At 44.8% G+C, this 11600-nt stretch overlaps 1 protein-coding gene across 1 annotated transcript; it reads right to left on the bottom strand.

Annotated features, from left to right (window-relative positions):
• Nucleotides 1-625: 625 nt before the first annotated feature.
• On the bottom strand, nucleotides 626-10162 carry LOC122736899 (serine protease 42-like). The gene is made up of 5 exons (XM_043979302.1): nucleotides 9964-10162; nucleotides 8806-8974; nucleotides 7423-7688; nucleotides 2902-3065; nucleotides 626-1404 (listed from the first exon to the last, which is right to left on the bottom strand). The coding sequence occupies exons 1-5, from the start codon at nucleotides 10160-10162 to the stop codon at nucleotides 1165-1167; spliced, it is 1038 nt and encodes a 345-aa protein (XP_043835237.1). The 3' UTR covers nucleotides 626-1164.
• Between the last annotated feature and the right edge of the window lie 1438 nt (nucleotides 10163-11600).

Raw genomic sequence — 11600 nt, 5'->3', positions numbered from 1 at the left:
TTGAATCTCTCCTTTACCCTTGAACTTTATCCCCTATAGCCTCATCGCATCATACATGCAGAGCTAGAAGGGACCCTTAGAAGCCATGTAGTCCAACCCTCTCATTTTACACAGGAGGAAACTAAGGCACAGAAAGTTTGAGCAACTTGCCCACTGAACTGTAAACTCCTTGAGTTTACAATAAGCAGCTCTTATTTATTTTTCATCCCTGTTTCTCTACTGCTGTACACAGGGCTTCGCACATTTAAAAATTGAGTAGATGGTGCCAATGCCCTACAATCCTTGTTGTACACCAATACCTAAAGTTCATGGCTATAATAAAAATTATCTCTTAAACAAGTTCAAATAATCCCTCCACCCATCAATGAAGGAAGCCCTCAGTCCTTTGCCTACAAGGGCAGAAATGTTCTCCAGGCAATGCGTGCAACAAAAACAGCCACCAATACCACCAAGGCCTGGTTCAATGAGAGATGGCATCTGGGTGGCACCAGACAAGTTTGTCACCAGTTCAAACACCTTTATACCCAGAGATAAGAGTTTTTCTCTCAGTCAGCTGCATGTTTTTCTGAGTTTTATTAACAGGAAACAATTATGATCAGACAAGGATGGATCAAGGGGAGCCATATCCTATCCATCCAGCAAAGGGGAAGTGAAGGGCCTTGGGTCTCTGCCCTGAGAGCAGATGAGGACTGAGGGAGGGGAGAAGAATTGTTCCTAAAAGGGTAGGGAAATGGAGAGCCACACTTCTGATGACTTCTTTGGGAGGACAGAAATGAGCCAAGGATGGAAGACTTCAGGAACTTTGGAAGCCAAAAGTTCTCCCTGTCTTCCCAACAGCCTGCCTTGGTTTGTGTCACATTCATCTTATATGGTTAAAGACCACACTCCAGATCATGGTGCCAATCCAGTGGGGAAATCATAGTAGAAACAACCACCACCACTACCACCAAGAGCAACTCAAGTTTATATCTGGCTGTAAAGTTTGCAAAGTGCTTTCCATACAGGAGCTGGCTCGTCTTCTTTCGACCCGGCTGAGTCAGATGTTTTGAAAGTAAGGTATGTTGAGAAGTCCTTGGAGGGAGCAACAAGAGTTGGGAAGGGCTTAAAAGAAGGTACAAAAGGCAGAGATATGAGCATAGACTGTAGGAAAATGAGAAGCTTGTATCATGGAGTTATCAGGACATACAAAGGCAGCAGTATCAAGACAAATAGGAAGCAGGAAGAGGCCAAAAAGGAAGAGTTTCTTTGGTTCATGGTATTGATGATCCATGTGGAGAATGAACTGACTTGGGTATAAATTCCAGGTATTCCAGGGTTCCCACAGCCAATTCCCCAACTCACTATCCCCACCTGCACCCAGGTGTGCTCTGCGACTTCACAGGCAAGGGGTCCCCCTGAGTCGCCCTAGAGAAAGAGAATGGAATTTAGAGTAGAAACTAAATCTTAAGAGTGGAGTGTGGCTGAGTGACAGGATTTTATTGATCCCCACACACCTCAAAAAGGGTAGGACTGCCACAGAAGTGGTTCTGTAGGAGATGGGAATGAGAAACCATTTCTCCCATCACATCTCAATTTGCCTAACTCCTATATAAAAAAGGATCACTCCCTGATCTTTTCCACAACCCCTGAGCCCACCCCAAATCCCCCATGGCTCTCTGTTTCATCTTTCCCTAGCCTTTCTTCATCGTCCTGTTCTCTGTCTGGCTACAGGTTCATGTTTGCCAGAGGCTTGACACTGGCAGCTGATTTCTGGACCTGGGCAGGCTCTCCTACAGGGACCCACACCACAGGGACCCACTGAACAGGAGAATTGGATGAAATCCTGACTCTTTCCAGCACAGTGATTCTTTTTGCCAGATGTTTCCAGGAAGCAAAGAGTCATGCACCTAGTGAGGGAGGCCTAAGGGGGTTACATAGAGGCAAAAAGGGAAAGAGCTTATCTATTTCCATTATAGCCTCCTCTTTTGCTCAGAAGACTTAGAATGTCAGAGGTGAAAGGGACCACAGAGACCAGCTGGTCCGACTCCCTCCTTTTACAGATAAGGAAGTGAAGGCCCCAAAGGAGGAAATGGTTTGCCTGGCATCATATGCCTTCCTAGTGGCAGAGCTAGGAATGAAGTCTAGGGGTCCCATACCACCACCCTCATTTCCAAAGAAGGCTTTGGAGAGACCCAGTTTGTTTTACAAGAATCCAATTCCACGTTGATGGAGTTAGTGTTATTCTGGATTCTTAAGCTCCCTCGCCCCAACTCTTAGCTCTGTGATCTTGTTTCCTCTGGCTGGCTCTGTCTACTTTTTTCAGAATCTTACCTCCGGTTTTCTCCCCTCCACAGATTTTGGCATGGGGGATTTTCAGCTCTCTCCCTTCCCTTCCTTTTCCACTGTCTAGACCTAACTTCCCAAAGACCATGAAGCAGTGATGCTTCTCTGTGTCTGAGTGTCATGGAGGCTCGCTGTGTGCCAGGAGTGTCATGGGCCCCTTTGGCAGACTGGCAAAGCCTAGTGGACCCCTTTTCAGAATAAAAGCATAAAACAAAACATATTGGATTAAAAAGGAAACCAGTTACATTGAAATCCATTTATCAAAATATTTAACAAAAAAACCTCAGGGACCCCCATGTTAAGAATCATTGAAGCCGGGGCAGCTAGGTGGCACAGTGGATAGAGCACCGGCCCTGGAGTCAGGAGTACCTGAGTTCAAATCTGGCCTCAGACACTTAACACTTACTAGCTGTGTGACCCTGGGCAAGTCACTTAACCCCAATTGCCTCACAAAAAAAAATCATTGAAGCAGCAAAGCTGCACAAAAGGTTGGCATCCCAGGCAGTCCTGACACTGTAGCTAATATTCAGAACCCATGGTGACAGGTGGGGAGGGGGAAGAAGGATGGGAGGAACTAACCTGGCAGGCATCTTTTCCTTTTGGATTATAGGCACAGATCATCCTTTTGTTGACAATAGGAACAAATATTGAGAAAATCAGTATCTTTCTCAACATTCGTTTGCAGTCATTTCTCTCAAGGATATATAGATCAGCTTCCTGAAGCGGATGAGGCTTTGTAAAATCTGTGGGCAGAGATGCTGGGGGTTAATAGGCTAGAAAGCAGACAAAGGCTCACCATCCCTTTATGCCTTCCGCTTCACTCCGGAGGCCTCTGGCTATCTTGGGAACCGCTCCCACCCTGCTCCTGCTCCTGCTCCTGCTCCAACATGTGTCCAAAAGCCAGGCAAAACCTCCACCCAACAGTGGTTCAGAATGCCAAGGCTTAGTCTCCCTCAGCTGTAGAAGCCAATCACAAAGTCTGGACGGGGAAGGGAAATGAGAGGCATGCATGTAAAATGGAGAAAGGGCCTCTAAGGGGGTACTCTGTGGGCACAGCTGGGGGGCAGATGGGACTCACTACTTAGAATAATAAGTATGGGTGGGGTGGAGTCAAGATGGCTGAGGAAAGGCAGTGACTCACCTGAGCTCTCCCCAAGACCCCTCCAAATACCTTCAAATAATTCCATAAGACAATTCCTGAAGCAGCAGAACCCACAAAAGGACAGAGTGAAATAATTTTCCAGCCAAAGACAACTTAGAAGGTTGGCAGGAAAGGTCTGCAGTACTGGGGTGAGAGTGGAGCACAGCCTAGCACAAGTTGCAACAGCGCAGACCCAGCCCCAGCCTAAGCAAACCAGAAACAGGCCTTGGGAGTCTCTGAAGCAGCAGCAGCAACTGCTTCTGGAACTCAGCCCACAGAAGTAAGGGGGTAGAAAAATTGGCCAGAAGGAGATTACAAGGATCTCCTTGTGAGCACTGAGGCAGGACTGTTATTTTGCCCATACTCCCATCCAGGTCATAGTCTTGGGGCTGTCCCAGGCCAGGGAGGAGCACAAGCACCCTGGAGCTTGGGACAGTGTGCTCTCCACCCTGGAAGCAGTGCCCCACTTTAACAAAGAGCTAAAAGTCAAGAAATAGGCTGGGGAAATGAGCAAACAGAAAAAATGCTGACCCTAGAAAGTTTCTATGGTGACAAGGAAGATCAAAATACATCCTCAGAAGAAGATAACAAAGTCAAAGCTCCTACATCCAAAGTCTCCAAGAAAAATATGAATTGGTCTCAGGCCATAGAAGCACTCAAAAAGGATTTTAAAAATAAAGTAAGAGAGGTAGAGGGAAAAATGGAAAGAGAAATTAGAATGATGCAACAACATAATGGAAAAAAAGCCAACAGCTTGGTAAAGGAGACACAAAAAGTACTGAAGAAAATAACACCTTAAAAAGCAGACTGGGCCAAATGATAAAAGAGATACAAAAAGCCAATGAGGAAAAGAATGCTTTGAAAAGCCAAAATGGCCAAGTGGAAAAGGAGATACAAAAGCTCTCTAAAGAAAATAACTCCTCAAAAATTAGGATTGAGCCAATGAAAGCTAATGACATTATGAGAAATCAAGAAACAATAAAGCAAAACCAAAGAATGAAAAAAATAGAAGGCAATGTAAAATATCTCATTGGAAAAAGAACTGACCTGGAAAATAGATCCAGGAGGGATAATTTGAAAATTATTGGACCACCTGAAAGCCATGATAAAAAAGAGCTTAGACATCATCTTCCAAGAAACTACCAAGGAAAATTGCCCTGATATTCTAGAAGCAGAAGGTAAAATAGAAATTGAAAGAATCCACCAATCACCTGAAAAATGTCCTAAAATAAAAACTCCCAGGAATATTATAGCCAAGGTCCAGAGCTCCCAGGTCAAGGAGAAAATATTACAAGCAGGCAGAAACAAACAATTCAAGTATGTGGAGCCATAGTCAAGATAACACAAGATATAGCAGCTTCTACATTAAAGGATCAGAGGGTTTGGAATATGATACTCTAGAGGGCAAAGGAACTGGCATTACAACCAAGAATCACCTACCCAGCAAAACTGATTATACAATCTTTCAGGAGTAAAAATGGGACTTCAAGGAAAAAGAGGACTTTCAGACATTCATGATGAAAAGACCTGAACTGAATAGAAAAATTGACTTTCAAATACAAGACCCTAGAGAAGCATAAAAAGGGAAACAGGAAAGAGAAATCATAAGGGATATTAAAAGGTTAAACTACTTACATTCCTACATGGGATGATGAAACTTGTAACTCATAAGAATTTTCTCATTATTAGGGCAGCTAGCTGGAGTATATTTAGACAGAGGGCACAGGTATAAGTTGAATATGAAGGGATATCTTTGAAAAATAAAATTAAAGGGTGAGAGAGGAATGTACTGGGAGAAAGGGAAAGGGAGAGGTGGAATGGGGTAAAGAATCTCACATAAAAGAATAGAAAAGGGTTATACAGTGGAAAGGAAGAAGGGTGAGGCGCTGGGGAGTGAGTGAATCTTACTCTCATCAGAACTGGCTCAAAGAGGGAATAATGTACACACTCAATTAGGTACAGTAATCTGTCTTACCCTGAAGGAAAGTAGGAGGGGAAGGATGGGGGGGTGATAGAAAGGAGGGGAGTTTGGGGGAGGGGGCAGTCAGAGGCAAAACAATTTTGAGGAGAAACAGGGTGAAAGGAAATACAGAATAAAGTAAATGTATAGGGGGGAATAGGATAAAGGGAAATGCAGTTGGCAATAGTAACTGTGAAAAATTTTTTATGCAAGTTTGTCTAATAACGGCCTCATTTCTCAAACACATAGAAAACTGAGTAAAATTTATTAAAATAAGAGCCATTCCCCAATTGATAAATGATCAAAAGATATGAACAGTTTTCAGATGAAATAAGCAAAGCTATCTATAGCCATATGAAAAAAAATGCCCTAACTCACTATTTTGTTGTTGTTTTGGTGGGGCAATGAAGTGACTTGCCCAGGATCACACAGCTATTAAGTATCAAGTGTCTGAGGCCAGATTTGAACTCAGGTCTTCCTGAATCCAGGGCTGGTGCTTGATCCACAACACCATTTAGCTGCTCCCTTTAACTCCCTATTGATTAGAAAGATGCAAGTCAAAACAATTCTGGGGTATTACCTCATACCTATTGGATTGGATAATGGAACAGCAGAGAAAAAATGACAAATATTTTAGAGGATATGGGGAAAACGAGATACTAATGCACTGTTGGTCGAGTTGTAAATTGATTCAAACTTTCTGTAGAGCAATTTGGAACTATGGCCAAAGGACTATAAAAGTCATGCATACTCTTCCACCTAGCAATACCACCACTAGGTTAGTACCCCAAAAGAGATAAAAACACACATTTAAAGGACCTATATGTACAAAAAATATTTATGGCAGTCCTTTTCTGATGTAAAGAATTCAAAATTGAGGAGATGCCAATCAATTGGGGAACGGCTGAACAAATTGTGGATGAGATTATGATGGAACACTATTGTGCTATAAAAAATGATGAGCAAGGGGCGGCTAGGTGGCGCAGTGGATAGAGCACCGGCCCTGGAGTCAGGAGTACTTGAGTTCAAATCCGGCCTCAGACACTTAATACTTACTAGCTGTGTGACACCCTGGGCAAGTCACTTAACCCCAATTGCCTCACTAAAAAAAAAAAAAAATGATGAGCAGGATGCTCTCAGAAAAACCTGGAAAGACTTACATGAGCTGATGCAAAGTGAAATGTGCTGTATACAAAGTAACAGCAATATTATTAGATGATCAGTTATGAATAACTTAGCTATTCTCAACAATACAGTGATCCAAGACAACTCTGAAGGACTTATGATGAAAAATGCAATCCATCTCCAGAGAAAGAACTGCTGGTATCTGAATACAGATTGAAGCATAAGTTTTTAGTATATTTTTCTTGAGTTTTTTTGTCTGTTTTCTTTCACAACCTAATATGGAAATGTTTTGCATCACTACACATGTAAATTACATGGAGTTCCTTGCATTCTTGTTTTTTTTGTTTTTTGTTTTTTGTTTTTTTAGTGAGGCAATTGGGGTTAAGTGACTTGCACAGGGTCACACAGCTAGTAAGTGTTAAGTGTCTGAGGCCGGATTTGAACTCGGGTACTCCTGACTCCAGGGCCGGTGCTTTATCCACTGCGCCACCTAGCTGCCCCGGTTCCTTGCATTCTTAATGGGGGGAGGGAGGAAGAAAATTTGGAACACAAAGTTTTTAAAATGGATGTTAAAATTGCTTTTACATGAAATTGGGGAAAAATAAAATTCTAAATAAATGGGAAAAATTTTAAAAATAAGTATAATCTCTTCACTTGATTCACTGCTTTCATCTTTTCAAGAGACCTCATCCCTCCTCTCCTCCATCCATCTCCCACCCCTCACTCTTGACCTCCAGGAAGACTCTTGCCATCAGGGAAAGGGAAGTGAGCCAGTGCTGCCTCTGAGCTGCAATCTTGTAGACTTAGCAGAAAAAAACCAAACAGCTCTTGGTTCTGCATCAGGGAGCTGAACAACCGCATTACCCTTTCTCACCTTGGTCTTCTTCGGTCTTGCCCCATCCTGCCACCCAGCAGCGGGTCCCATTCTTCAAGGAGAATTTGTTAGAAGGGAGGCAGATAGGTTGAATCGTCTGGCTAAGCTTCACAGGAGAGTCCAAGCGGATGAGGGCAAGGTCATTCCTGATGTAAAGTAATTCTGAGTAAGCAGGATGGATGAGGATGTCCTTGACAGTGGCGATGGTACTGTTCTCCGAGATGAAATAGGATATGTCTCCAAGCTTCACAGTGAAATCAATATCCCTGTAGGAAAGAGAAAATGCCATAAAACATACACCACCAGCAACATCATGGCATCCAAACTCCTCTTGCTGGGATTTCAAACCTCCTACAATCTGACCATAGCTTCCTTAACCCATCCACATGGACCCTCAGTTCCAACTTTATTCATCTCTTGCTTGTCATTCTCTTCCCTTTCATCTGGACTTTTAGTCACACTGTTCTATCCCTTCCTCCTCAACCCACTTACCTTTGGGGCCAGCGATAGCCTTTCTTCTTCCTGTTCCTCGTTTTAAGCCCTGTGAAACCTCCAAGACCTCCTAGAAGCCTTCTCTGACCCCTCTAACCCACAACCGGTTATCCCTCCTCTAAGATGCTATCGTCCTGACTATCTGTGCTATTCTTCTGCTATACACATCATCAGGACTCCACTTCAACAGTTGAACCAGCCAAAACCACTCTCAGAAGGCTTTAATGCTTTTCCATTTGGAACTTCCACTGTGGAGTCACTCCCCGAGTTGGTGCCTGCCATTGCTCCAGGAAAAGTCTATATCTTTCCAGAGTAGACTGCCCCTCCTCAGACACTGCCACTCTCCTAACTGTCTTGTCTCCCAGTGGTAGAATGGAAATTCTTGGCAAGCAGGAACAAGCCTTGTTTTGTGTTTATTATCTCCAGCACCTGGGACAGTGCTTAGCACTACAGGAAGTGTTTATGGAATGCTTTTTCATTCATCGCTTACATTTATTATACACTACTTTTTGGGGGGAGGGCAGGACAATGGGGGTTAAGTGACTTGCCCGGGGTCACACAGCTAGTGTCAAGTGTCTGAGGCCGGATTTGAACTCAGGTACTCCTGAATCCAGGGCCGGTGCTTTATCCACTGCGCCACCTAGCTGCCCCTACACTACAGGTGTAATTCTTTAAAGAGGAATACCTAAGAACCCAACTCCCCCCCCCCCAATTTCCCTGTGACATGATTGATGGGGGCAGGAGCAGGAGAGGTGTGACCCAATTTAGGTATGATTTCCCCACAGGAACAAAGAGTATTTTCATCTTTCTGGCTTTTTGGAGAATTCATAGTAGCCAGTATCTGAGGTCGTTTTCCTCTCACATGTGCCATCAGACAAGGGGCAAACTCACCACAAGACACAGTGTGCTGCTGTCAGTACCCATTCAGTATCAATGAGGGATCCTCCACACAAGTGCTTGCGATAGACTTGGAGGCTCACCTGCCAGGGCCACTTACTTGCTATGGTAGCCTGTCCATGAATGATTTTCCTAAATGGGTGGTATTGGCCACAAGGTATGCCTAGGTGGGGAGGAAGGAAGAAGGCAGGCAGGCATGAAAAGGAAGAGGGAAGGAGGGGGAGAGAGACACACAGGGACAGAGACAGGGAGGAAGGGAGAGAGGGAAAGAGAGACAGAGAGGGAAGGAGGGAGGGAGAGATTAAAGTAGTGCACTGTACTTCTCTCATTAAATGGGCTGAAAGGGGCTCACAGAGCATAGCAAATGGACTTTAGAATTCATCTAATCCAATCCCCTCCTTTCCCAGAGAAGGAAGGCCTGTCCAGGGTCCCAGAGTTGGTAAACAAAGCAGAGATTCTGTGTCCGAATCCATCCTTTACCTGGGCACCAGCAATGACAGTGTTTTCGTAGGCTCTCTGACAATGGAGGCCTTTTTCTTTCCTTAGGTGTGTGGCTCCGTGAACAGGAGTATTGGGGGGTGGGGGGATGGGGAAGGGGGTCATATCTCTGCCTTTCTCTACTTCCCAGCCCCCCATAAGCAAAAACATGGATTCATCAAGGCTCGGGCCTCTCACAATAGTTTCTCCTCCCAAGGCCCAACCCACGGGAGGCTCAAGTCCCTGAAAATAACTGTCACTGTGTCCCATAGATATCAAATGGATGTGAGGGGGGGAGGGGGGAGGGGGAGAAAACATCGCCTGGACCGATGAACGAATAGCAATATTCTGCGTGTTCTTGGTCTGTGGTCTATGCCCCTCCCTGTCTCTTCCTTCCTCCTTAGTCCTCCTCCATCCAGCGGGGTTTGCCAACTGTTCCAGCTGCCGGAAGGTAATATCCCCCCCCCCCCATTTATCCCCTCCCCGCTCTCCCCAATCCAGCTCTACCTTGACCCATGATACCTGTCCCCAACAATGTACCTCGTCTCCCCCAAACCCTCATGGTCTCAAATGAGATAATATTTGTAAAGCTCTTAGCATACAGTAGGGGCTTAATAAATGCAGCCCCCCCCCCCCCGCAGCCCTTTCACCAGGAGGAGGGGGAGGGACCCTCACCAGGTTCACTGCAGGGCATGAAGAGCAGCAGCAGCAGCAGGAGCGAGAGCAGAAGCCCCGGGGAAGGTGTGAGATGCAGACCCCCAGCCCCCGGCAGCGGCCCGGAGGGCCCCGCCCCCCTAGGGCGGGGGAGACCACGGGGAGGGCAGGGAAGGTTCCAGAGAGCCCCGGTAACCATAATTCCTTTCGCCGCCCCCATGTCCCTTTCTCTGAGGCCCTCCTCAGCAATGGGGACCCCAGAGCCTTCCTGCGCCCTCCCTCACCGCAGAGCCCCCTAGGAATCAAAATCCCTAGTGCTAAAGGACCTCCAAGCTCCTTCTCTGCAGCGCCCCCTAGTGCTGGAGGACTCCGTAGTCCCCCTCCCTACAGAGCCCCCTGGTGCTGGGGACCTCTAAAGACCAAAAGAACATCCTCGGCAAAAGCGGACATCGTTTCCGAATCTCACAAGTGGAGGGAGCTTTGAGGTCTCAGCTGCCAGCCGGCAATCTTCTCTATACCATCCCTTATCCTGACTCCGACAATGACCACCAGTCCGTTGTTGGGGGACGTAAATTATCGTTAAATTTACTTTTATGAAATTGTTATTAAAAGGTCTTTCTGGTGGTATACGGTTGTGATAGAATACTTTTGGGCTATAAGAAATGACAGACCGGATGGTTTCAGAAAAACCTAGGAAAACGTGATGAACTGATGCAAAGTGAAGAGAGGAGAACCGGGAGACCATTGTACACAATAACAGTAACATCGTAGGAATGATCAACTGCCAAAGATTTAGCTACTCTGATCAAGTCAATGATCAGAGACAATTCTGAAGGATTTATAATGAAAAAGCGCTATCTATAGCCACAGAGAGAACTGATGAAATCTAGTTGTAAATTGAAGCATAATTTTTTTCACTTTAATTTTCGCGCTTTTTTTTTGAAACATGACTAATATGGAAATATGTTTTACATGATTTCACATGTATAATTGAGTTCACATTTCCTGCCTTCTCAAAGGATGGGGGAGGGGCAGGTAGAAGGGGAAGTATTCAAAACTCAATTTTTAAAAAGTGAATGTTAAAAATATATATATTTTTGGTGAGGCAATTGGGGTTAAGTGACTTGCCCAGGCTCACACAGCTAGTAAGTGTCAAGTGTCTGAGGCAGGATTTGAACTCAAGTCCTCCTGAATCCAGGGCCGCTGCTCTATCCACTGCACCACCTAGCTTCCCCTAAAAATAATTTTTTAAAGGTCTTCCTTGTATTGTGTCAGCACCTACTATGTTCCAGGTGATATAAAGAAGGGTAAAAGACAAATCCTTGCTCTCAAGAAGCTCATAGTCTAATGGGAGAATCAACATGCAAACAATTATGTAAAAGCAAACTATGTTCAGGATAAGTTAGAAACAATCAACAGAGGAAAAGCACTAGAGTTAAGGGGAATCAGGAAAGGCTTCCTGTAGAAAGTGAGATTTGTTTCTCTTGTAACAGGATTAATGCAGAAATAGGATTAATGTTATTATGTGTATATATATGTGTGTGTGTGTATATATATATATATCTATGTATATGTATAGAGATATATAGATATAACCTATATCAGATTACCTGCTGTCTAGGGGAGGGGGGGAGGGAGGGGAGGGAGGGAGAAAAATC

This window comes from Dromiciops gliroides, chromosome 1 (assembly GCF_019393635.1).
Source record: "Dromiciops gliroides isolate mDroGli1 chromosome 1, mDroGli1.pri, whole genome shotgun sequence".
Taxonomy (NCBI): domain Eukaryota; kingdom Metazoa; phylum Chordata; class Mammalia; order Microbiotheria; family Microbiotheriidae; genus Dromiciops; species Dromiciops gliroides.
The sequence above is the reverse complement of the archived record's forward strand: the minus strand, read 5'-3'. Positions and strand labels throughout refer to the sequence as shown.